Raw genomic sequence first — 25,562 nt, 5'->3', positions numbered from 1 at the left:
ATAACTAAATAAAATTTTTAAAAATTAAAAAAAAAACAACTGTACTTGAAAAATAACTAAATAAAATTAATAAAAACACAAAAAACAATGATCATAACTGAAATGATTTACAAATTTTACTATACTAAAATTAAAAAAACTTATTTGATATTTCAAAACAAAAAAATAAATAAAAGGCAGTAATCTGCCAAATCACATTGCTGACCACAGGGGATAATTTGTCATAAATTCCAAGACTGTCCCTGAATAATGACATTTAACCATTATTAGATAATTCTACCCCATATACCCAGGTTTCTTTTTTTAATTTTTATTTTTTTAATTGATTATGCTGTTACAGTTGTTCTATTCCCCCCTTCATTCCCCTCCACACTACCCCCCATCCCTACCATTACCCCCCTTTAGTTTATGACCATGTGTCTCCAGTCCTTTAGAATCTATATTTCCCATGCTATTCTTGCCCCCCCATCTATTTTCTTTCTACTGTCTATGCTACTTATTTTTTGTACCTTCTCCCCCCATCTCCTACTCCCACTCCCCTGTTGCTAACCCTCCTTGAGATCTTCATTTCTATGTCTCCACTCCTGATCTAGCTGTCCTTTTAGTTTGCTTTCATTTTAGGTGTGGTTGTTAATAACTGTGAGTTTGTTGTCCTTCACTGTTCATGTTTCTTTAACTTCTTTTTCTTAGATAAGTCCCTTTAACATTTCATATAATAAGGGCTTGGTGATGATGAACTCCTTGAATTTGATCTTATCTGTCCTTCCATTCTAAATGAAAGTTTTGCTGGCTAGAGTAATCTTGGTTGTAGGTCTTTGGATTTCATGACTTGGAATACCTCTTTCCAGCCCCTTCTTGCCTGTAAGGTCTCTTTTGAGAAATCTGCTGACAATCTGATGGGTACTCCTTTGTAGGTGACTGTCCCCTTAGCTCTTGCTGCTTCTAGGATTCTCTCCTTCATTTGAATCTTGGCTAATGTAATGATGATGTGCCTTGGTGTGTTCCTTCTTGGGTCCAACTTCTTTGGGACTCTCTGAGCTTCCTGAATTTCCTGGAAGTCTATTTCCTTTGCCAAATTGGGGAAATTTTCCTTTATTATTTGTGCAAATAAGTTTTCCACTGGTGGCTGTGCCTTTCCCCTTTCTGGTACCCCTATAATTCGGATATTGGAGCGTTTAAAGATGTCCTGGAGATTCCTAAGACTCTCCTCATTTCTTTAAATTCTTGCTTCTTGACTCTTTTCTGTTTGGCCATTATTTGCTTTCTTCTGGTCCACTCCATTGATTTGAGTCCCAGTTTCCTTTTCATTGCTATTGGTTTCCTGTGCAATTCCGTTCATTTCAATTAGTTTCGCCTTCATATGTTTCTCTAATTTGTGGCTATAATCAACCAGTTTTGTGAGGATCCTGATCACCAGTGTTTTAAACTGTGTGTCTGAGAGTTTTGCTATTTCTTCATAGCTTAGGTCTATGGGCTCAGGGATTTTGAGTATTTGCGACATTTTTGGTCTGTTCTGGCCCTTTAAGTGTGAGAAGCGGCGCCTTGGACTCCCTGGTGGCTGGGTTGTGACGCTGTATGTGGGGGCGTGGTCAGAGCGGGGGGGGATGGCGGCGCCCTCTACTGCCGCTTGCCGCGGGGACGCCGGGCCCGGTCCAACCGCCCACTCCCTCGCCTGTGCGCTCTCGCACAAATAGGCGACCCCAGTCAACACGCAGCACCGCTTCCCCGCTGTCTCCTCCGCGGTCGCTGGCCTGGTCACTCACTCGGTCGCTCACTAGGTCCAACCCTGCGCTTGGATTCCGCGTCTGGATTCCGCGCCTGAGCCCGTCTGACCAAGTCCTCCTGTGCAATCCCACTCCACCAGCCACTGGTTTCGCCCCTTACCGGTCAGGCTGCAGAATTTGTTGTTAACGGACTTCCGAAAAGTTCAATTTTCCGTGTTCTGGCTATGTTTTGTGTTGCTAATATTTAGTTGTCCCTAAACTTGGTTGTGTGAGAAGGCACCGCACATCCACCTATACCTCCATCTTGGCGGAAGTCCCAGGTTTCTTGAGAACAACCAGAGTCTATGTGATTTTGTTCTCTTTAATAAAGGTAGTTATTAACTTATAATGACAGACAATTTAATTCATTTGCTTTATATCAACTTTTTGAGCAAAAAAAAAAGAGGGGGAAAAAGCCCTCTGTTCATTTCCTGGGTCATAATACAGGGATTTGGCAATAAGCCTACCTTGTTTAGATATAGTTATCAAAGCTAGGGTTAAAGGGAATGTGGTAATATTCATGCCACATGATATTTATTAGATGGATGGGGCTCTGGAAACCAAATGAAATAGGGTGTCTCAGACACCCAAAGGCCAGAAGCAGCTGCTATGGCGACTTCAGATGCCTATGTCAGGAGCTTATCTCAAGGGCAGGGCTGCACTTTGGCTTCTGTCAGTGTTTTTCTGTTTTGCTGGGGTTTTTTTATGGGCAAGAAAAGAATATAGGAGAGTTGTTCAAGCCAGTATGCTGGACCTATGCCCATGACACTTAATTCCCTTGTCATGAGGGCTGTGAGACCACTAATGGTTTTGTTCCTTAATAAGAAGTATGGTTAGAGAGGGGAACATGCCTAGTGAGGCTAACACTGTAGGCCAATAATCAGAACAACACAGGAGGAAGCATTTTCAGCTTGTGAAAAAATGGGTTCTGTAGCCCATTTTCTTCTGAATAAAGAATGAAAAAGAAAGGCCCTGTTGATGGTGGGAAAAGGTGCAAGCTTCCCAGACAGGATGACTCACTCCATTGCCATTGGGGAGTTTTGAAGGCACGAGTGATGGCCTCTCAAGGTCTACATGTACCCTATGCTGTCTCCTGACTGGAAGCACACACTTAGGATGTTTGTACTTTGAGAAACCCCCTGAGGTTCACCTTGGTATGAGGTTAAAGAGTGAGCAAAGAGAATCTCACCCCAACTTTCTCTTTGAGAAGTGTATATTCTTTGTATCAATTACTTGAGTCTCCCTCATTAAAATTTATCTTTGTAGAGAACTGTCTCTCTGCATACTTAATTCAGTCTTATTTTGCATAGTTTTTCACAGCCTTCAGAATGATTTGATGGAGCATAGGTCATTTAATTCTCCCAAGAGCTATATAAGTTAGGCGAGAAACATATTGTCTCCTTTTTTCACATTAATTGAAGCCAGAAATGATTAAGTAACTCATGCAAGGTTATAGCTTGAAAGAAGAGCTATATATAAGTTGACCAAACATTCCAGGTTGCCAAATAGTGTCCCACTTTTAGCACTGAAATTCCCATGTCCTGGGGTAGCCTTTTATTCCTGAACAAACCTGAGTGATTGGTCACACCTATAGCCAGGATTAGAACCCATATCTCCCAACTCTCAGACCAATGCTAGTGCTACAGCCCTATGCCATCTATATTCCAAGAACTTATCTGAGTAGTGTTTCCCCTTCTCTACACCTTGGCGCACCAGAACATTTGTTCATGTTGGGTCTTTTTCCCCTTCTATTCTGCCTAGGACAGAAGCAATAGCAGTTAGGTGCCCTCAAAGGCACTTCACACAATTTTCATGAAAAAAATCATACTTCAGCTTTATCAGCCACAAATGAAAGATGATACTCCCTATATTGCTTACTTCACATGGGTGTTGCATGGAACAAATAATATTGGATGCAAAAGTGCTTTCTAAACTCTTAATAATCAGTGACATGTGAGAGATTGTGGTTATTCTCTGCCCCCACCCCAGATAGAAGCCAGCTTCTTGTTTTATCATTCTCTTTCCAGTCAACAAAGTGATGTAGCCACCAACTATGTGAACTGTAGCCAATTACTTGGCCTTTCTGCTTTACTTTCTTCATATTCAGACTAAGGATAATAATCATCCCTTCTATGGTTGTTTCAGTGATTTAATTAATTATTACACATAAAACATTTCAAAGGGTTGCTGGCACATGGTCAGGACTGTATAAGCATTAGCTATCTTCAGTTGTCTTCCCCAGTATTTCTACCTCAGAGACAGAGACAAGATTAAGAGGACACATAAATCAAGTGACATGGAAGCTACTACTTATCTTGCAATCTATTTCCACTAGTTCCCTAGTTTTTTTGTGTTCTGTACCCACAGTCCTCCCATCATGGATTGCCAAGAAAATGAGTACTGGGACCAATGGGGACGATGTGTCACTTGTCAACTGTGTGGGCCTGGACAAGAGCTTTCCAAGGTAAGTCCCCATGGCCAGAATACTTTTTCTGTTATGTCTTGGGAACCATCTGGCAATTGGGAGTGTCCAAGATCAGGATAGCCCCACCTGTGGCTAATACAGTTCAAAGGGCAAAATATGGAATCCAAGGATTATGAAAATAGCAGTCACAGCTCCAACAATAAGTGGCCCTGGCAAGATGAGGGTCAGAGGGGTGTTCTATGAAATAATGGAGTACCTCAAGAGGATATGTGAAATGCAGAAGCCTAGGAAGACTATTTGGCATTAGAAAAATCTGTCAACTAAAGCAGGGCCCATCCACTTGAGGTTCGGGAGCCAAATATCAGGTCTTGGGAATAGGAGAGAACTAAGACTGTGGAAGTTGTTCAAAGGAGGATTAAGGGATAGGGAACTAGGGATAGTCTAGAATCTCAATTGGTAGAAAGGGTCAGAACAAAATGACCAGCAAGTTGGGCACCTTTTACTGAACCCTAGTTTGCCAAGATACGGCTCCTTTTTTTTTTTTTTTTTTTTTTTTGGCCTCAGGTCTCTGTTGGTCCCAGAACCTGGGGGTGAAGTTAAATTTAGGGTGAAGTTGGGCCCAAAAATGTAGAAGTAGATGGCTAACAGATGTTTTCTTCACACATATCTTTTTATATATTTTATTGAATTTATCAGGGTGACATTGGTTAATGAAATCATGTAGTCATCAAGTGTATAATTATATAAGAGATCATCTGTACAAGGCATGGACAGAGTAGGTTTATAGTTGTTCATATGAAAAATGATTCACTAATTAATAAATAATAATATAAGAATAAGCATTGTGTTTTACATACAACTGTAGACCTACTTTTGTCCCACCCTGTATATTGTATTATATGTTCACCACCCAAATTCTAGTCTCTTTTCGTCATCATTTATTCCCCCTTTACCCTCTTCTACCTGCCTCTACCCCCTTTCTCTCTGGTAATCACCATACTGATGTCTTTCACACTCATATCTTATTTTCTGCAGTCATTCAAAATTCAGCCATCACTTATTGCACACCTTCAAAGTGGCACATATTGTTGTAGGCATATTACATATGGTGAAACAGATTCAAACCTTTGCCCTGATGGACCTTATCCTTTATTTAGTGAAACAAACAATGAATGAGACACATACATAAATAAATAATTTAGATATGGAGGTATGATGAGAATTAAATCAGGATGATTTGATACAGAGTGATTTTATGGCTACTTTAGATATAGTAGCAGGAAAAGGCGTCTCTAAGGAGGTGCCTTCTAGGGAAAGGATACAGCTAATGCAGATGCCCAAGGTAAGAATGAACTAGGCATGTTGAAAGAAGAAGAAGATTAGTGCAGCTGATGAGTGAGAGGTGAGTGAGAGTGGTACACAATGAGATCACAGAGAGAGGTGTGGGCCAAACCATGTATAGTGTTAAAATGTATTATTAGAATTTTACATTTTTCTCTAAGTGTTCAAGGAATGCCTTAAAAGGTTTGGGGTAGGAGAGTGACATAATCCTCTGGTTGAAGGAAAATATAACTATTATTTAGCCCACTTCTTTCTACCTATCTGCTTCACCTATGAAGAGACTGAAGCTTAGGGATATCAACAGATACAAGCCCTAACTCTAATTTTACCCCTTTGCATATAACATGCTGTACCACAGTGGGGTGCCAACATGATTGAAAAGGGATCCCAGGACCAAGGAAACATCATCAGAAGTTAGGTCATGCTGGACATTAGGATGGACCTGATGAAATCTTTTTTTTTCTTTTTGCTTTAACTTTATAATTTTAAAATGTATTTAAAGCTTTCCACTTAAGATCAGAAATAAGACAAGGGTGTCTGCTTTCACTACTCTTATTCAACATAGTACTGGAAGTTCTAGCCACAGTAATAAGACAAGGAAAAGGAATAAAATGCATTCAAATTGGAAATGAGGAAGTAAAACTATCATTTTTGCAGATGACATAATAGTATACATAGAAAACCTTATAATCTCCACCAAAAAAACTACTTCATCTATGTTTTTCAATTATAGTTTACATTCAATATTATCTTGTATTACTTTCAGATATGCAGCATAGTAGCCAGACAATCATGTACTTTACAAACTGTTTCCACTGATATTTTCAGTACCCACCTGGCAACATACATAATTATTATAATATTATTTTTTAAGATTTATTTATTTATTTTTAGAGAGAGGGGAAAAAGGAGAGAAAGAGAGGGAGAGACACATCAATATGTGGTTGCTTCTTGTGTGCCCCCTGCTGGGGACCTGGCCCACAACCCAGGCATGTGTTCTGCTTGGAAATCAAACTGGCAACCCCTTGGTTTGCAGGCCCACACTCAATTCACTGAGCCATACCGGCCAGGCTGTTATTATAATATTATTGACTATAATTCCTATACTGTATTTCACATTCCCATGACTATTCCATAACACCAACCGGTACTTTTCAATTCCTTCACACTTTTTACCTATTCCCCCAATTCCCCCTCCTCTGGCAACCATTATTCTTGCTCTCTGCATCTATGAGATTCATCTTATTCTGTTTCGGTTTGTTTATATACTTCTTTAAATTCCACATACATAAGTGAAATCATATGGTATTTGTTTTTTCTCTTACTGACTTATTTCATGTAGCATACTACCTTTTCATTCCATTCATGCTATTACAAATGGTAAGATTTCATTATTTTTATGGCTAATATGCAATTGTATATATGTACCACCACTTTTTTATCCACTTGTCTATGGATGAGCACTTGGGTTGCTTCCATATCTTGGCTGTTGGAAATAAAGCTACAATGAATATGTAGTTGCATATATTCTTTCAAATTAGCATTTTGGGTTTCTTTAGTTATATACCTGGAAGTGTAATCACTGGGTCATAAGTCAGCTCCCTTTTGAATTTTTTGATGAACCTCCACACTGTTTTCCATAGTGGCTGCAAAAGCCTGCATTCCCACCAGCAATGTACAAGGGTCCCCTTTTCTCCACATCCTCCCCAGCACTTGTAGTTTGTTGACTTGTGATGTGAGGTAATACTTTCTTGTGGATTTAATTTGCATTTCTCTGATGATTAATGATGTTGAGCATCTTTTCATGTGTCTATTGGCCATTTTTATGTTCTCTTTGGAGAAATGTATGTTCAGGTATTTTGCCCATTTTTAATTGGGTTTTGTTGTTATTGCTGCTGTTGTCATTGAGTTCTATAAGTTCTTTATAAATTTTGGATATTAAACTTTTACCAGATATATCACTGGCAAGTATGTTCTCCCATACAGTGGGTTGTCTTTTTATTTTGTTGATGGTTTCTTTTATCATGCAAAATCTTTTTAGTTTGATGTAATTCCATTTGTATAGTTTTTTTCCTTTGCCAAGGAGATATATCAGAATAATATTGCTATGAGAAATATTCAATATTTTACTGCCTATGTTTTATTCTGGGAGTTTTATGGTTTTGAGTCTTACATTTAAGTATTTAATTCATTTTGAGTTTATTCTTTTATGTTATGTATAAAAGTGATTTGGATTCTTATTTTTGCATGTATCTGTTCTATTTTTCAGACACGAATTATTGAATATACTGTCATTACCCCATTTTATGTTCTTGCCTCCTTTATCAAATGCCAATTGCTCTCTGCAATTTTATAGGCAAGGGAACATATAGGCAAGGGATTCTTTCAGGGCTGTATATACCTTGTTCCATTCAATTACATCTCAGTTTTTATACCAATGTCATGTTGTTTTGGTTACTGTAGCCTTGTAGTATAGTTTGACATAGAGGGAGAGGAAGGGAGAGAAAGAAAAATTGATGTATGATATATCCAACATAGTTATTTCTCAAAATTGCTGTATCTATTAGAGGTCTTTTGTGGTTCCATATAAATTTTTGGATTATTTGTTCTAGTTCTGCAATATATACTATTTATATTTTGACAAGAACTGCCTTAAATCTATAGCTTGTTTTCAGTACTTTGGATATTTTAATGATGTTAATTTGTCTAGCTATGAGCATGTTATATATTTCCATTTATTGGTATCATTTTCAATTTCTTCAGAGTCTTACAATTTCTCAAGTACAGGTCTTTTTGAAAAGATTTTATTTATTTATTTTCAGAAAGAGAGGAAGAGAGGGAAAAAGAGGGAGAGAAACATTGATGTGCAAAGATAAACACTAATGAGTTGCCTATTGCACACCCCCAACTGAGGAACTGGCCTGCAACCAAGGCATGTGTCCCAAAGGGAATCAAACCAGCAGCCTTTTGCTTTGCAAATCAGCACTCAATGCACTGAGCCAAAAGAGCCAAGGGCTCAAGTACAGGGTTTTTTACATCTTTGGTTAAATTTATTCCTAGGCATTTTCTTTTATTTTATTTATCTTCACCAAAGGACATTTATTTGTTTATTTTTTCCTTAGAGAGAGAGGAAGGGAGAGAGAAAGAAACTGATGCAAGAGAGAAACAGTAATTGGTTGCCTTCTCATTCACACCTGGACCGGGGATCTTACATGCCTGGACTGGGACCAAACCCACAATCCAGGTATGTGACCTGACTGGGAATGGAACCCACAACCTTTTGGCTATGAGACAATGCTACAATCAACTGAGCCACACCAGCCAGGGCTTAATTGTACTTTCTTTGATGCAATTGTAAATGGGATGGTTTTCTTATTTTGCCTTTCTGATAGTTCATTTTTTAGTATAAAATATAACTACTTGTTTATTTTCTGCTTTGTTTCCAGTGTCTTAGGAGATATATTGGCAAAAATACTTGTACATTCAATATTTGAGATATTACTCTTATTCTTCTAGGAAAATTCTAGAAGTAAAATCCTTTTCTTCTAGGATTTTTATGGTTTTGTGATTTACATTTAAGTCTTTTATCCACTTTGAGTTTATTTTTTCGTATGGTGTAAGTTGCTGGTCTAGTTTCATTTCTTTGAATGTACTAGTCCAGTTTCCCAACGCCATTTATTGAAGAGACTGTCTTTGCTCCATTGTGTGGTCTTGCCATGTTTGTCAAATATCAATTGCTCATATGGACATGGGTTTATTCCTGTGCTCTCTGTTCTATACCATTTTATCTGTACATCTATTCTTGTGCCAGTACCAGGTTCTTTTTATTACAGTAGCCTTATATAAGGTCTGTCTGGAAGGTTTCCAGCCGTGCAGTATGAACAATTGAGACATTTGTTGAAAAAAAGATAAAAGATAGAAGAAACATTGTACATAGGACAATGATGCCTCAGTCGCCTTCAAGATAGGCACCTTGGGACCTCACACAATTCTTTCCCAATTACCATCAGCTGTCCTGTTGTATTTTCCTGAATCTCATCAATAGTCTGAAATCTCTTCCTTCCAAAAGTGATTTTAGTCTTGGGAAAAGCAGAATTTGCAGGGTGCTGAAACTGGGCTTCAGGGGGCAGAGATGTGATGCATGAGTGGGTGCATTGTCGTGATGAAACTGCAATGACCAGTTGCCCATAGCTACAGCCTTCTGAACCAGCTGAATAGTTTCCACAAAGGAATTATCAAGCTTAAAGCAAAAATTTCGTGCAGATTCATTGCTCTACTTGCTCAGTGATTTTGTATGACACAGCCACAGCGTTCACACGCTCACTCAATGGCACCTAATGCCCTCACTGACTAGTACAGTGAATTTGTCAGTGTTCATGCATGTGCATTCCAGTCTATTCTCCTTGGCTGCCAGGTTACACTGATAGTATGCAAACCATTCTCATTATATATTAATAATGACTGGGCATTTTCTGGGCATATCTGATGATATAGTTTAATATCAGGAGTTATGTTACCTTCAGCTTTGTTCTTCTTTTGTAAGATTGCTGAGGCTCTTTGATGTCATTTTTGGTTCTGCATACATTTTTGGAATATTTATTCTGTGGTATTTTAATAAGAATTGTATTGAATGTATAGGTTGCTTTGAGTGAAATAGCCTTTTTAAGGATTTTCATTCTTCCAATCCGTTAACATAGTATATGCTTCCACTTATTTGTATCTTACTCAATTTCTTTCTTCAGTGGCCCATGGTTTTCAGAGTACAGGTCTTTTACCTCCTTGGTTAAATTAACTCCTAGGTACTTTATTTTTTGTTGCAATAATAAATGAAATTGTTTTCTTAGTTTCTCCTTACTGGTGTATAAAAATGCCATCAATTTCTGGGTATTAAATATATATCCTGCTACTTTGCAAAATTCATTTATTAGGACTGGTAAATTTGGGGGGGAGTTCCTAAGGTGTGCTATGTACAATATCATGTCATCTTTGAATAATGACAGCTTTACCTCCTCCTTTCCAATTTGGATACCTTTTATTTCTTCTTCTCTGACCCCTGTGGCTAGGACTTCCAAAACTATAATAGGACTACATCAAATTAAGTTTCTCTTCCCTGACTGGTGTGGCTCAGTGGATTTTCCTGCAAACCAAAGGGTCACCACTTTGATTCCTTGTCAGGGCACATGCCTGGGTTATGAGCCAGGTCCCTGGTTGAGGGTGTGCAACAGGCAACCAGTTGATGTTTCTTTTGCACATCAATGTTTCTTTCCCTCTCTTTCTCCCTCCCTTCCCGTCTCTCTAAAAATAAATAAATAAAATCTTTTAAAAAGCATCTGTAGAGCAAGACAAATAGGGAACCCACTGTATGGGAGAACGTTTTACCAATGATACATCTGAAAAGGGTTTAATCTCCAAAGTATACAAAGAAATAATACAACTCAATGTTGTGAAGACAAACAACCTAATTAAGAAATGGGCAAAAGACCTGAATAGACACTTCTCCAAAGAGGACGTACAGACAGTTCACAGACATATGAAAACATGCTCAACATCACTAATCATCAGAAAAATGCAAATTAAAACCACACTGAGATATCACCTCTCAACTCTCAGAATGACTACCATCAATAAATCAACAAACAACAGGTGTTAGCAAGGTTGTGGAGAAAAGGGAACCCTAATGCACTATTGGTGGGCATACAGTCTAGTACAGCCACTGTGGAAAACACTGTGGGCATATAGTCTAGTGCAGCCACTGTGCAGCCTTAAAAAATTAAAAATAGAACTCCATTTTAACACAGCAATTCCACTTCTGGGAGTATACTCCAAGGATCCTGAAATACCAATATAGAAAAATACATGCATCCCTATGTTTATCACAGCACTATTTACAATAGTGCTGTTGGACTATTTACAATAGTCAAGCTTTGCAAACAGCATAAGCACCCATCAAAGGATGAGTGAATTAAAAAGCTGTGGTGCATTTACACAATGGAATATTATGTAGCAGTAAAAAATAAGAAATTCTTACATTTTGCAACAACATGGATGGCTTGGAGAAAATTATGCTAAATGATTAAGCTAGTCAGTGAAAGGAAAATACCACACGATCTCACTTATATGTGGAAACTAATGAACACAACAAACCATAGAACAAAATAGTAACAGAAGCTTAACTACATAAGACAGACTGATAACTGCCAGAGAGGTGGGGGTGTAGAGTTAAAAGATGGTGAAGTGATTAACCAAAGAACATGTATGCACAATCCATGGACATGGACAATAATATAGGGATTGACTTGGGGTAGGAAGAAGGTGGGGCTGGGTAGAGGTAGGGAAAGGGAAAAAAGTGGGAGCAACTATAACAGCATAAACAATAAAAATAAAAATGCAACCAAATTCTGGGTATTTCTTTTGTATCCTGCTACTTTACTGAATTTATCAGTCCTAGTAGTTTTTTTGTTGGAATCTTTTTTTTTCCAGCCTTTTTTTTCTTTCGTTTTTAATAATGTATTTTATTGATTATGCCATTACAGTTGTCCCCTTCCCCCCTTCATTCCCCTCCACCCTGTGTGCCCCCTCATGTTTTGTTTTGCTTTGTTTGACACTATTTTGTTTATTTCTGCTCTGATCTTTATTATTTCCTTTCTTTTACTCTGGGCTTTGTTGTTCTTTTTCTAGTTCCTTTAGGTTTAAAGTTAGATTGTTAGAGATTTTTTTTAATTTTGTTTCTTGACATAGACCTCTAATGCTATGATTTTTTTCCCTTAGGAATTATTTCACTGTGTCCCATAGATTTTGATCTTAATATGGCTTCTTCTGTAAATTCTTGGTTATAAGACTTCTGTCCAGCTAGTCTTCACTTGACCAGTTAGGTTGATTTTTCTGTTGTATTCACAGTTTGGTCTTGAGGGGATGTGAATATAACTTCCATCTATTCCTCAGCCATTTTTGGATCTCTGACAAAATCTATTTTCAATATTACATTGATCTTTGTGATAAAAATTATCTAACCTCCATAAGAACAATCTCTTATAAATGTTTCTGTCATGTACATGGTCATTACCTATAAAGCTACCTGAACTTCTCCAAGGGAGAAAAATTTTTATCTGTCAAACTGCTATTATCAAGCTCACAAAAAGTGGTCCATGATGAAATGTACATTTGTTTAAGCAACTCTCTGGTTGCCATTTTTCTCTGCACCACTAGAAAGCTCAAAGAAAATGAATAAATTGCATTATGCCCCTGCAAAATCTTTATATATAAACAGGTTATACTTACATACAATCTGTACCTTCTAATAAGCTTTAATGTGCATTATTTCATTTAGCTCTCAGTCCTATCAAGGAGGTATTATTAACCTCACAGGTTTTAGATAACGAGACTAAGACTCAAAGAGGATACATGACTTGCTCCAAATAAATATGAAATATAAAAAACAAACATAAGCCAGATACACATGGATTTGAGTCCCGAGTTTGCTGGGGTCAAATTAGTTCATTGCTGACTCAATTAGAATGTACAAAGTTAAAAGTAACATAAAACTTAACAGCTTGAACCATAGCACATTTATTTATATAAAGAAGTTTAAAGACAGGGAGCTTTGTGGTTGGTTGGGCAGGTCAACAACTTTGTGAGGGACCCAGGCTCTTTTTATCCTTAATATTGAGCACTTTGCTGTTTTGTACTCATGCTTGTGACCTCTTGGTTGCTACACCTCCAAGCATTACATCTTCATATCATAGTCAAAGTCAGGAAGAACACGCAGGGAGAAAGTAGCTTGACTTATATTAGAGGATAAGGGTTTTTCTACGAGCTTCTAGAAGATTTCCATTTATATCTTATTGGCCAGAACTGAGTTCTGTTAGTATCTTTACCCTGCAAGGGACACTAGTATATGAATACCTGCCAAACAGAACTGGAATTTCCATGATTGACTAAAAACAATCAGGAATCAGTTCTTGAGGTTGGTTATCTTGATACCCAGAATGAAATCAATGCTCTGTTAGTAAGAAAAAAAATGGGTGATGACTTTTGAATAACCAGCTAACAGCATTTGACACAGTCTTGTTTTTTGTAGTCTCTTTTATTTGGCTTTAACATACACTCATATGGTTGCACCACAGTGGTTAACAGTATGGAATTTCCTCAGAAAACTAAAGATAGAACTGCCTTTTGACCCAGCAATTCCACTGTTAGGATTATATCCTAAGAACCCTGAAACACCAATCCAGAAGAACCTGTGCACCCCAATGTTCATAGCAGCACAATTTACAATAGCCAAGTGTTGGAAGCAACCTAGGTGCCCATTGGTAAATGAATGGATCCAAAAACTATGGTACATTTACACAATGGAATACTATGCAGCAGAAAGAAAAAAGGAGCTCCTACCTTCTACAACAGCATGGATGGAACTGGAGAGCATTATGCTGAGTGAAATAAGCCAGGTGGTGAAAGACAAATACTATATGATCTCACCAATAATAGGAACTTAAACAACACAACGAACAAGCAAGCAAACTATAGCCAAAGACATTGAAGTTGAGAACAGGCTGACAGTGATCAGAGGGGAGAGGATAATGGGGGAGAAAGGGTGAAGGGTTTACAAGAACAAATTTAAAGGACATATGGACAATAACTAGGCAGGGTGAGAAGGGGGAAGGAGGTGGGGAGGGCTAGGGTGGTGGGTAGGGGTAGAGGGAAGGCAGAAAACTGTAATTGAACAACAATGAAAAGTTTTTGAAAGGCAAATAAGAGAAAACAATAAAGTACACTTATGTGAATTGTAAATATCAATGTAAATAATTCTTTACAGAAAAATCAATAATATTTCCTCGACATATTTCTAGAAGAATAAACCAAGCTAAATAATGCATACAGTTTTAGGATTCTTAAAATACATTAGCAGATAACACTTCTGATTTTTTACTAATTTCCATTGCAATTACATTTATTTTCAAGAGTGCATAGAACTCTTAAATCCCAGAACCCTAACCACGCATGAATAATGCATGTTTTTGTCACCTGTTAATTTTATGCTTCAAAATTAAATTACTAATTGATGAAGACTTCATGAATTTTTTCAACTTTTTGATAGAAAAAAATCTCAACATTTTTGTATTTGTCTACTTGTGTTTTCAACTTTGTGAACTGTTTCTGATTAGTTGCTGTTCTCAGTTTTTATTGTTTATTTGTGACCCATTTAAGGCATCTGGGTAGACAGACATGAAACAGAATAAAAAGTATATTTTATTTATTTTTATTTTTTTAAGATTTATTTATTTATCTTCAGAGGGGAAGGGAAGGAGAGAGGGACAGAAATATTAATGTATGGTTGCCTCTTGTACGTCCCCTGCTGGGAAGTGGCCTATAACCCAGGCATGTGCCCTGACTGGGAATGGAACTGCGATGCTTTGGTTCTCAGGCCTGTGCTCAATCCACTGAGCTAAGCCAGCAGGGCGAGAGTAGATTTTATATAATTTATATAATGTATAAGAATTTTAAAAATCAGAAATAGTTTTGAATTTTGTTTCATTTTATCATTTTTGACCATTTAATAAATTTTCCATTTGGCATATTAATTAAATGACATATATTACTACATTCCAAAAGTTAAAATATCTTACATTCCCAGGATAAAATATTTTTATTGTAGTTTGAGTTAAATACACTTTTATGTTTTATAAATTAATATTTTTATTATAAATAAATACTCATAGCACTATAGACATCAAAATTTGTGCCACAATTGTGCTAACTTGGTAAAATTAACTAAGAAGATCAATATTTTTCTGGTTAGAGACTGGTTACTAGCAAAAGAATTTTCCCTGGTTGGTGTAGCTGAGTGGATTGAGTGTTGGCCTCCAAACCAAAGGGTCACTGGTTTAATTCCCAGTCAGAGCCCTTTTCTGGGTTGTGGGCCATGTACTCAGCAGGGTGCACATGAGGGACAACCACACATTGATGTTTCTCTCCATATATTTCTCCCTCCCTTCTCCTCTCTAAAACTAAATAAACAATTTTTTTAAAAAAATTTTTGAGGACTTTGATTATTTGGGAGAGTTGCCATTGCCTCCTGATTGGGAAAGATGATTCTCAATATAATATTTTCATGATAATTTGTTCCTTTTTAATTTTTTAAAGAAATGATTAATCCATTTATTCAAGTGATTATTAGTGAGGACAACTTTTTGCTGTTTATTTTATCCAATATGCAAATCTCTGCTTTTAATTGTATATATAGACCTTCTATATTTAAAGGTAAATATTGATATATTACAGGTTATTTCTGCTACTTTATTATTTTATTTGTTTTTTGTTAATCTGTTTGTCTTTTCTTGACTTCCTGCAGGGTACATGAACATTTTTTAAAGATTCCATCTTGATTTATTTGTAGTGTTTTTTATAGCATTCTTTTTTAAAGTGGTAATTAATATTTCTATTTTTATTTATATCATTTATTTTATTTTTATTTATATTTTTCATTTTCATTGAATTTACTGGGGTAAAATTGGTTAACAAAAATTACCTGGGTTTCAAGTGTACAGTTCTATAATACATCATCTTTATATTTTATTTCTCCACCCAAGACAAGTTTCCTTCCAACATCATTTGCACCCCTATAACCTCTTCTACCTACCCCCACCCACTTTCCCTCTGGCAATCTCCATACCATTGTCTGTGTCTAGAGGTTTTTTTTCCTAATCCCTTCACCCATTTCACCCAGTCTCCCACAATCCTCCCCCTGAGAACTCTCAGTCTGTTCTCTGTATCTATGAATCTGTTTCTATTTTGTTTGTTTCCTTATTTTGTCCATTAGATTCCACATATAGGTAAAATCATGTGGTATTCGTCTTTCTATGCCTGTTGTTTTTGTTTGTATTCCTTGTTTATTTCTTGCTTTCAATTTTATATTTCATATATAAGTGAAAGCACATGGTTCTTAACTTTTTCTATCTGATTTACTTTACTTAGCATGATATTCTCAAGGTCCATCCATGTTGCCCAGAGTGACAGTATTTCATCTTTGCCTGTGGCTGAGTAGTATCCATTGTATAGATGTACCACATCTTCTTTATCCAATCATCTATTAAAGGACACCAGTTGTTTTCATGTCTTGGCCACTATAAATAATGCTGCAATGAACATAAGGATGCATATATCTTTGCAAATAAATGTTTCTATTTTTTTGAAAGATAATCAGAAGAGGGGCTGCTGGTCATATGGTAACTCCATGCTTAATTTTTTTTAATTTTAATTAGTTATTTTTCAAGTACAGTTTTTTGTCTATTTCTCCCATCCCAGCCTCCCCCGCCCCTTGCTCCCCACCTTTCTCCCATTTCCACCCCCCCATGCTTAATTTTTTGACATATCACAAATGAAGCCAGAAGTATTAAAGTTCCTAACTTCAAATTATACTACAAAGCAACAATAACCAAAACAGCATGGTATTGGGGCTCCAAGATGGCAGAGGAGTAGGTGGAAGCTACACTAACTAGAATTACAACTAAATTATAGAAAAATCATCCTGAATCACCAACTGGAGACTAGCTGGAAAGAAGTCTTATAACCAAGGTCTTGCAGAAGAAACAGCATCACTACATCAAAACTAATAGGAAGTGAGGAGGTGCAAGAGAGCCAGCTGGACTCTCACAAAAGGCAGCCGAAGTTCCACAGGGATATTTCAGTGGCTAAGGAGTTCCCCAAGAAGTGTGAGGTCTAAGCCCCAAGTTTGGCTCTTCATCCTAGAGTACCAGAAGGTTAAAAGGTGCCCATGTAACATTCGGCTATGAAAAATAACCAGTTTCATAATGTGGGTTTTGGTCCACCAGTGAAAGGCAGCTAGAGATGCAGCCACTCTCTTAAAGGACCAAGACAAAAATTTCGTTTGTAGCCATTTACCCTGGAAGCTGATGGAGGAAGGACAGAGAAGACTGCCCTTCCAGAGCAGAGTCAGGTGAGAGATTCTGGGGTTGGTGGCTCTGGAGGCAGAGCTGAAGGTTCAGTCTCCAGAATCACTGTGTTCAGTTGCACCACATACTGCAGAAGCCATCTTTCTCTGGCAGAGCATACACCTCCATATGGCATCAGTCTGAGGGGAAGCAATAGTCCCAACCACAGGAATCCCTCTTGCCCCACCTTGTGGAGCTTAAGTACTCCTGAGGAGTACAGCTGAAGGCTCTTTCAGTGACTTGGTCTAACAGGCATCCTGCAAGTGGAAACAGATCTCTAGGTATTTTGATACATTAGCTGGCCCTCCACCAGGCCAGGTGCTGGAGAAAGTCAGTCCTGCTGTGCAGTTTGGCTCTTTCCACACACACCCAAGCCCAGCAGAGGGAGCTACAAGCTCTGATGCCTAATAGCTCGAAATGGGTTACCCAGGGCTAGCCACAAACAGCATCTGACATACTCCTGCACCAGCATCTTTGCAGATCTACATGATACATAGATATAAACAGAAAGAGGTAGCCAAAATGTGAAGACAAAGAAAGAATCCCCAAATCAAAGAACAAGAGAATTCTCCACAGGAACAGCTACATGAAATGGAGGCAAGCAATCTTTCAGGTGCAGAGTTCAAAACACTGGCTATAAGGATGCCCAAGGAACTTAGTAAGGACCTCAGCAGCACAAAAAAGGTCCAATCATAAACAAAGAATACACGAATTGAAATAAAGAACAATTTACAGGGAAACAACAGTGAAGTGGATGAAACCAAAAATCAAATCAATGATTTGGAACATAAGGAAGCAAAAACAACCACAGAGAACAATAAGAAGAAAAAAGAATAAAAAAATTAAGATAGTATAAGCAGCCTCTGGAACAACTTCAAGAGGTCCAACATTCACATAATAAGGGTGCCAGAAGGAGAAGAGAAATAGCAAGAAATTGGAAGTCTACCTGAAAAAATAATGAAAGAAAACTTCCTTAATTTGGTGAAGGAAATAAACATGCAAGTTCAGGAAGCACAGATAGTCCCAAAGTAGATGTATGCAAAGAGGCTCACTCCAAGACACATCATAATTAAAAGACCAAAAGTTAAAGGTAAAGAGAGAATCTTAAAAGCAGAAGATAAAAGAAGTTAGTTAACAGATGGTTTCCAGATTGGCGGGGGTGGGGGGTGGGGGGGTGGAGGAGAATGGGTGTAGAGGTGAAGGGATTAAGAAGTACAAATAGGTAGTTACAGAATAGCCATGGGTTGAAAAGGATAGTATAGAAAATGTAGTAGCCAACAAACTTACACACATGACCTATGGACATGAACAAAGGTGGGGGGATTGCTTGATAGAGTAGGTGGTACAGGGTAGAGGGGGGAAGGAGAAAAATCAAGACAACTGTAATAGCATAATCAATAAAATATTTAAAAATTTATGCACACAACAGAGGAGTAACCAAATATGTAAAGAAAATCTTGTTGGCCCTAAAAGGAGAGATTGACAGAAATACAGTCATAGGATATTTTAACACCCCATTGACATCAATGGCTATATCTTCAAAGAAAAAAATAAAAAAGTAGAAAATGGCCTTAAATGGCATACTACATCAAATGACTTTGACTGATATCTTTAGAGCATTGCACCCTAAAGCAGCAAAATGTATATACTTTTCAAGTGCTCATGGAACATTTTCTATGATAGGCCACATGTTAGGACACAAATCAAGTCTCAATAAATTTAAGAATATTGAAATCATATCAAACATCTTCTTTGACCATAATGCTATGAAAGTAGATATCGATCACAAGAAGAAAACTAAAAAATACACCAGCACATAGAAGCTAAATAATGTATTATTAAACAAAGAATGAGTTAACAATAAGATCCAGGAAGAAATAAAAAAATACCTTGAAACAAATGAAAATGAGAACACAACAACCCCAAATCTCTGGGACACAGGGAAAGTGTCCAAAGAGTGAAATTCATAGCATTACAGGCCTATCTCAAGAAAAAAAAAAGGATCAAATAAACAATCTAAGTTTACACTAAAAGAAACTTGAAAAAAAAAAGTCCAAACTGAGTACAATAAAGGAAATAATAAAGATCAAAATTAAATGGAGTCTAAAAAACTACAAAAGATAATGAAACCACCAGCTGGTTCTTTGAAAAGATAAGCAAGATTGATGAACTTTTAACCAGACTCATCAAAAAAAAAAGAGAGAGAGAGAGAGGACTCAAACAAATAAAATCAGAAAATAAAAACAAGGAATAACTAACACCAAAGAAATACAAAGAATTGTAAGAAAATATTACAAAAAAGTAACTATATGTCAAAAAATTGATAAATTCCTAGAAACAAAAAATCTTCCAAAATTAAATCAGTAAGAATCAGAAAATCTCAATACACAGATTATAACTAGTGAAGTTAAAGCAGTAATCAAAAATTTCCAAACAAACAAAGGCACTGGACAGGATGGCTTCACAGGTGAATTTTACCAGACATCCTGAGAAGAACTAAAACCACTCCTTCTCATACTGTTCCAAAAAATTCAAGAGGAAGTTAGACTCCCATGCTCATTTTACAAGGACAACATTATCTTAATTCCAAAACCAGATAAAGACACTACAGAGAAAGAAAATTACAGGCTAATCCCTGATGAGCATAGATACTAAAATTCTGAATAAAGTATTAGCAAACTGAATATAGCAATACATCAAAAAGATTATAAACCAAGATCAAGTGGGATTTATTCCAAGGATGCAAGATTGATACAATATCTGCAAATCGATAAATGTGATAACACCACATAAAATGAAAGATAAAAACAACATGATCATATCAATATACACAAAAAAGCATTGAATAAAATCTAACACCCATTTATTATAAAAGGTCACAGCAAAGTAGGAATAGAGAGAACATAACTCAATGTAATAAAGGCCATATATGACAAACCCACTGCCAACATTATATTCAATGGGCAAAAACTAAAAACATTCTCCTTAAGATTGGGAACAAGGGAACTTCCGCCAAGATGGAGGCATAGGTGGAGACGCTGTGCCTTCTCTCATAACCAAGTTTAGAGACAACTAAATATTAGCAATAGAAAACACAGCCTGAACACAGAAAATTGAACTTTTCGGAAGTCTGATAACAACAAATTCTTCAGCCTGACCGGTAAGAGGGGCAAAACCAGCAGCTGTCGGAGCGGGGTTGCACAGAAAAACTCCGTCAGACGGACTCGGGCGCACGGAATCCAGGCGCAGGGTTGGACCTAGTAAGCGATTCAGTGAGCGACTGCAGGAAACAGCGAGGGAGCAGGGCTGTGGATTGACTGTGGTCACGCTTTCCTGCGCAGATAAATAAGCAAGGGAGTGGGTGGTGAGACTACGGGACTGAGCAGGCCCCACAGCGAGCAGGAGCACAGGGGGCCCCCATTTCCCCGCTCTGACCCCGCCTCCACATACAGCGTCATAACCCAGCGACCTCAGTGGCCCCACCCTGGTGAACCACCAAAGCCTCTGCTCTTCACCCAGCAGCACAAAACAGCAGAGGAGGTCGCCATTTCCCTGCTCTGACCACACTCCCACATATAGTGTCACAACCTAGCGACCTGAGAGTCCAAGGCTCCGCTCCTCATACTTAACGGGTGAGACCAGACCAAAAATGGCTCAAGAAGATCTCAAAGCCCCAGAACCTATAAATCTAAGCAATGAAGAAATAGCAAAACTCTCAGACGCACAGTTTAAAACACTGGTGATCAGGATCCTCACAGAACTGGTTGATTATAGCCACAAATTAGACAAACATATGAAGGCAAAACTAATTGAAATGAATGGAATTGCACAGGAAACCAACAGTGATGAAAAGGAAACTGGGACTCAAATCAATGGAGTGGACCAGAAGAAAGCAAATAATGTCCAAACAGAAAAGAGTCAAGAAGCAAGAATTCAAAGAAATGAGGAGAGGCTTAGGAACCTCCAGGACATCTTTAAACGTTCCAACATCCGAATTATAGGGGTACCAGAAGGGGGAAAGGCACAGCCACCAGTGGAAAACTTATTTGAACAAATAATAAAGGAGAATTTCCCCAATCTGGCAAAGGAAATAGACTTCCAGGAAATCCAGGAAGCTCAGAGAGTCCCAAAGAAGTTGGACCCAAGAAGGAACACACCAAGGCACATCATAGTTACATTAGCCAAAATTAAAATGAAGGAGAGAATCCTAGAAGCAGCAAGAGATAAGGGGACAGTCACCTACAAAGGAGTCCCCATCAGACTGTCAGTGGATTTCTCAAAAGAGACCTTACAGGCAAGAAGGGGCTGGAAAGAGGTATTCCAAGTCATGAAATCCAAAGACCTACAACCAAGATTACTCTATCCAGCAAAAATTTCATTTAGAATGGAAGGACAGATAAAGTGCTTCTTAGATAAGATCAAATTCAAGGAGTTCATCATCACCAAGCCCTTATTATATGAAATGTCAAAGGGACTTATCTAAGAAAAAGAAGTTAAAAAAACATGAACAGTGAAAGAACAGCAAACTCACAGTGATTAACAACCACACCTAAAACAAAAGCAAACTAAAAGGACAGCTAGATCCGGAGTGGAAACATAGAAATGAAGATCTCAAGGAGGGTTAGCGATAGGGGAGTGGGAGGAGGAGAAGGGGAGAGAAGGTACAGAAAATGAGTAGCATAGACAGTAGATAGAAAATTGATGGGGGGCAAGAATAGTATGGGAAATATACAATCTAAAGAACTTGAGACACATGGTCATAAACTAAAGGGGGGTAATGGTAGGGACGGGGGGTAGTGTGGAGGGGAATGAAGGGGGGAATAGAACAACTGTAATGGCATAATCAATAAAAATAAATAAATAAATTTTTAAAAAGATTGGGAACAAGGAAAAGATACCTGTTTTCACGACTCTTATTCAACATAGTACTGGAAGTTCTAGCCACAGCAATCAGGCAAGAAGAAGAAATAAAAGGCATCTAAGTTTGAAAGGAAGAATTAAAATTCATTATTTGCAGATGACATGATATTATACATAGAAAACCCTAAAGATTCCACCAAGAAACTACTAGAACTGATCAACAAATTCAGTAAGGTAGCAGAAGACAAAATTAATATCCAGAAATGAATTGGACTTTATATGCCAATAATAAACTATCAGAAAGGGGGTTTAACAAAACAATCCCATTTACAACTGCTTCAAAGTTATAAAATACCTAGGAATAAATTTAACCAAGAATATGAAAGAGCTGTACTTGGATAATTATAAGACACTGAAGAAAGAAACTGAAGAAGATACAAGTAAGTGGAAGCATATATCATATTCATGGATAGTAAGAATTAATATTATTAATGTTCATCCTACGTAAAGCAATTTAAAGATTCAACTCAATTACTATCAAGATACCAATGACATTTTAAAGAACTTAAACAAGTATTCCAAAAATTTATATGGAACCACAAAAGGCCCCCCACAGCAACAGTGATCCTGAGAAACAACAAAGTTGGAGGAATCATGCTACCTAATATGGAACTATACTATAAAGCCACAGTAATGAAAACAACATGGTTCTGGCATTAAAACAGACATATAGATCAATGGGAAAGAATAGAGAGCCCAGAAATAAACCTGCACATATAGTCAACTAATATTTGACAGAGGAGGCAAAAACACAATGCTCTAAAGATAGTTTATTAAGTAAATGGTACTGGGAATACAGGACAAATATGGGCAAAAAATGAAACTAGACCACACACAATAAACTCAAAATGAGCCCTGGCTTGTGTGGCTCAATAAATTGAGCACTGGCCTGCAAACGAAAGTGTCACCAATTCAATTCCCAGTCAGGGCACAGGTCTGGGTTGTAAGTCCAGTTGAGGGTGAGTGAGAGGCAACCAATTGATGTATCTCTCATACATCAACATTTATCTCCCTCTCTTTCTCCCTGCCTTCCCATCTCTGTAAAAATAAATAAATAAAATATTTTTAAAAGGGAATAAACACAAAATGGATTAAAGACTTAAATATTAGACTGCAAACCATAAAAATCCTAGGAGAAAACATAGGCAGTAAAATCTCAGACATTTCTCATAACAATATTTTTCCTGATATGTCTCCTCAAGAAAGGGAAACAAAAGAAAAAATAAACAAATGGGACTACATCAAGCTACATTTTTTTTTATAGCAAAAGAAACCATCAACAAAATGACAAGACAGCCCACTGAATGGGAGAAGATATTCAACAATACTTCTAATAAGGGGTTAATATTCAAAATTTATAAAAGATTTTTAAAAAACAAGTAATCCAATTTATAAATGGGCAAAAGACCTGAATAGATACTTCAGAGATGACATACAGATGGCCAATAAATATATGAAAAGATGTTCAATGTCACGAACTGTCAGAGAAATGTAAATAAATGCCACAATGAAATATCACCTCATGCCTGTCAGAATGGCTATCATCAATAAATTAGCAAACACCAACTGCTGGCGGGGATGTATAGAAAAGGGAGCACTCGTGTACTGTTGGTGGAAATGCAGATTGATAAAACTACTGTGGAAAACATAGTGGAGTTACCTCAAAAAATTAAAAACTGGAACTGCCTAATGACCCACTGATGCCTCTTCTGGGAATTTATTTGTAGAAACTGGAAACATTAACTGGAATATATATATATATATATATATATATATATATATATATATATATATATATATTCATTGCAGCTTTATTTACAATAGCCAAGATCCAGAATCAGCCCATGGGTCCATCAGTAGAGAGTGTACAAAACAGTAAGTGTATATTTACAGAATAGAACTACTCAGCCATAAAAACAAAGAAAATTTTATTTTGGCACAGCACGGGTAGACCTGGAGATCATTATTCTGAGTGAAATAATCTAGTTAGAGAAAGATAAGTACCATATTATTTTACTCATGTGTGAAATTTGATGAGCAAACTGAACTAATTAACAAAACAGAGACAGACTCATAGAAAGCAGGCTGACTGCTCTGGAGGAGCATTGGCATGGTTGGGGGATAGAACAAAAAAGAAAATTAACTCCTGGACACATACAACAGTGTGGTGCTGTGGATGGGTGGGGTAAGTGGAGGTGGAAAAGCCTATAGGAAGATAAATGGTAATGGAAAATTACAATATCAAATGAACTATTTAAAAAAACATGGACAAAAGTGTGGTGATTGCTGGGGGGATGTATAAAGAGACTAAATGGTAATAGAAAAAATATAATAAATATTACATTTAAAAAACAGTATGGTATTGGCAGAAAAACAGACACATAGACCAACAGAACAGAATTGAATGCCCAGAGAAAAACACACATGTATATGGAAAATTATTTTTTACAAAGGAGCCAAAAACATACAACAGAGAAAATAAATCCTCTTCAATATATGATGCTGGAAAAATTGGAAAGCCACATGCAAGAGAATAAAATTAGTCTACTTTATTACCCATATATAAAAATTAACTCAAAATGGACAAAAATCTACATATAAGCCCTGAAACAAAAAATTACATAGAAGAAACCATAGGTATTAGACCTATGGACCTTGGTCTTAGAAGTTTGTGAATTTTATCCCAAAGGTATGAGAAGTAAAAGTATAAATAAATGGGTGGGACTATGTCAAACTGAAAAGTTTCTGCACAGCAAAAGAAACCACCAATAACACAAAAGGCAACATAATTATTTTGGATTTGATTTGCATTTCCCTAATAACTAATGATGTTGAGCATCCTTTCTAGTGCTTATTGGCCATTAGTATATCTTCTTCACAGAAAGTTCTGTTCCATTTTTTGTCCATTTTTAGTTGGGTTGTTTGTCTTTTTGTTTTGAGTTTTAAGAGATCTTTATATATTTTGGATTAAGCACTTATAAGGTATATGATTTACAAATATTTTCTCCCATTCTGTGGATCTTTTTATTCTCAATAATGTCTTTTGATGCACAAAAGTTCTTTAATGAACTCCGATATATCTTTTTTTCTTTTGTTGCTTGTGCTTTTGGTATCATTTCTAAAAAGCACTGCCAAATCCAAGATCATGAAAATTTCTTTCTGTTT

The 25,562-nt window shown here is 37.1% G+C and overlaps 1 protein-coding gene across 1 annotated transcript in view; it reads left to right on the top strand.

Annotated features, from left to right (window-relative positions):
* Positions 1 to 25,562, top strand: part of EDA2R (ectodysplasin A2 receptor) — a 118,449-nt gene that overhangs the window by 78,712 nt on the left and 14,175 nt on the right. Inside the window, exon 4 of the mRNA XM_037135622.2 lies at positions 4,131 to 4,227. Coding sequence (XP_036991517.2) covers positions 4,131 to 4,227 — 97 coding nt within the window. The remainder of the gene's footprint in view (positions 1 to 4,130; positions 4,228 to 25,562) is intronic.

The sequence above is a fragment of the Artibeus jamaicensis genome, unplaced genomic scaffold (genome assembly GCF_021234435.1).
Source record: "Artibeus jamaicensis isolate MK-2021 breed Jamaican fruit bat unplaced genomic scaffold, CSHL_Jam_final contig_457, whole genome shotgun sequence".
Lineage (NCBI taxonomy): Eukaryota > Metazoa > Chordata > Mammalia > Chiroptera > Phyllostomidae > Artibeus > Artibeus jamaicensis.
The sequence above is the reverse complement of the archived record's forward strand: the minus strand, read 5'-3'. Positions and strand labels throughout refer to the sequence as shown.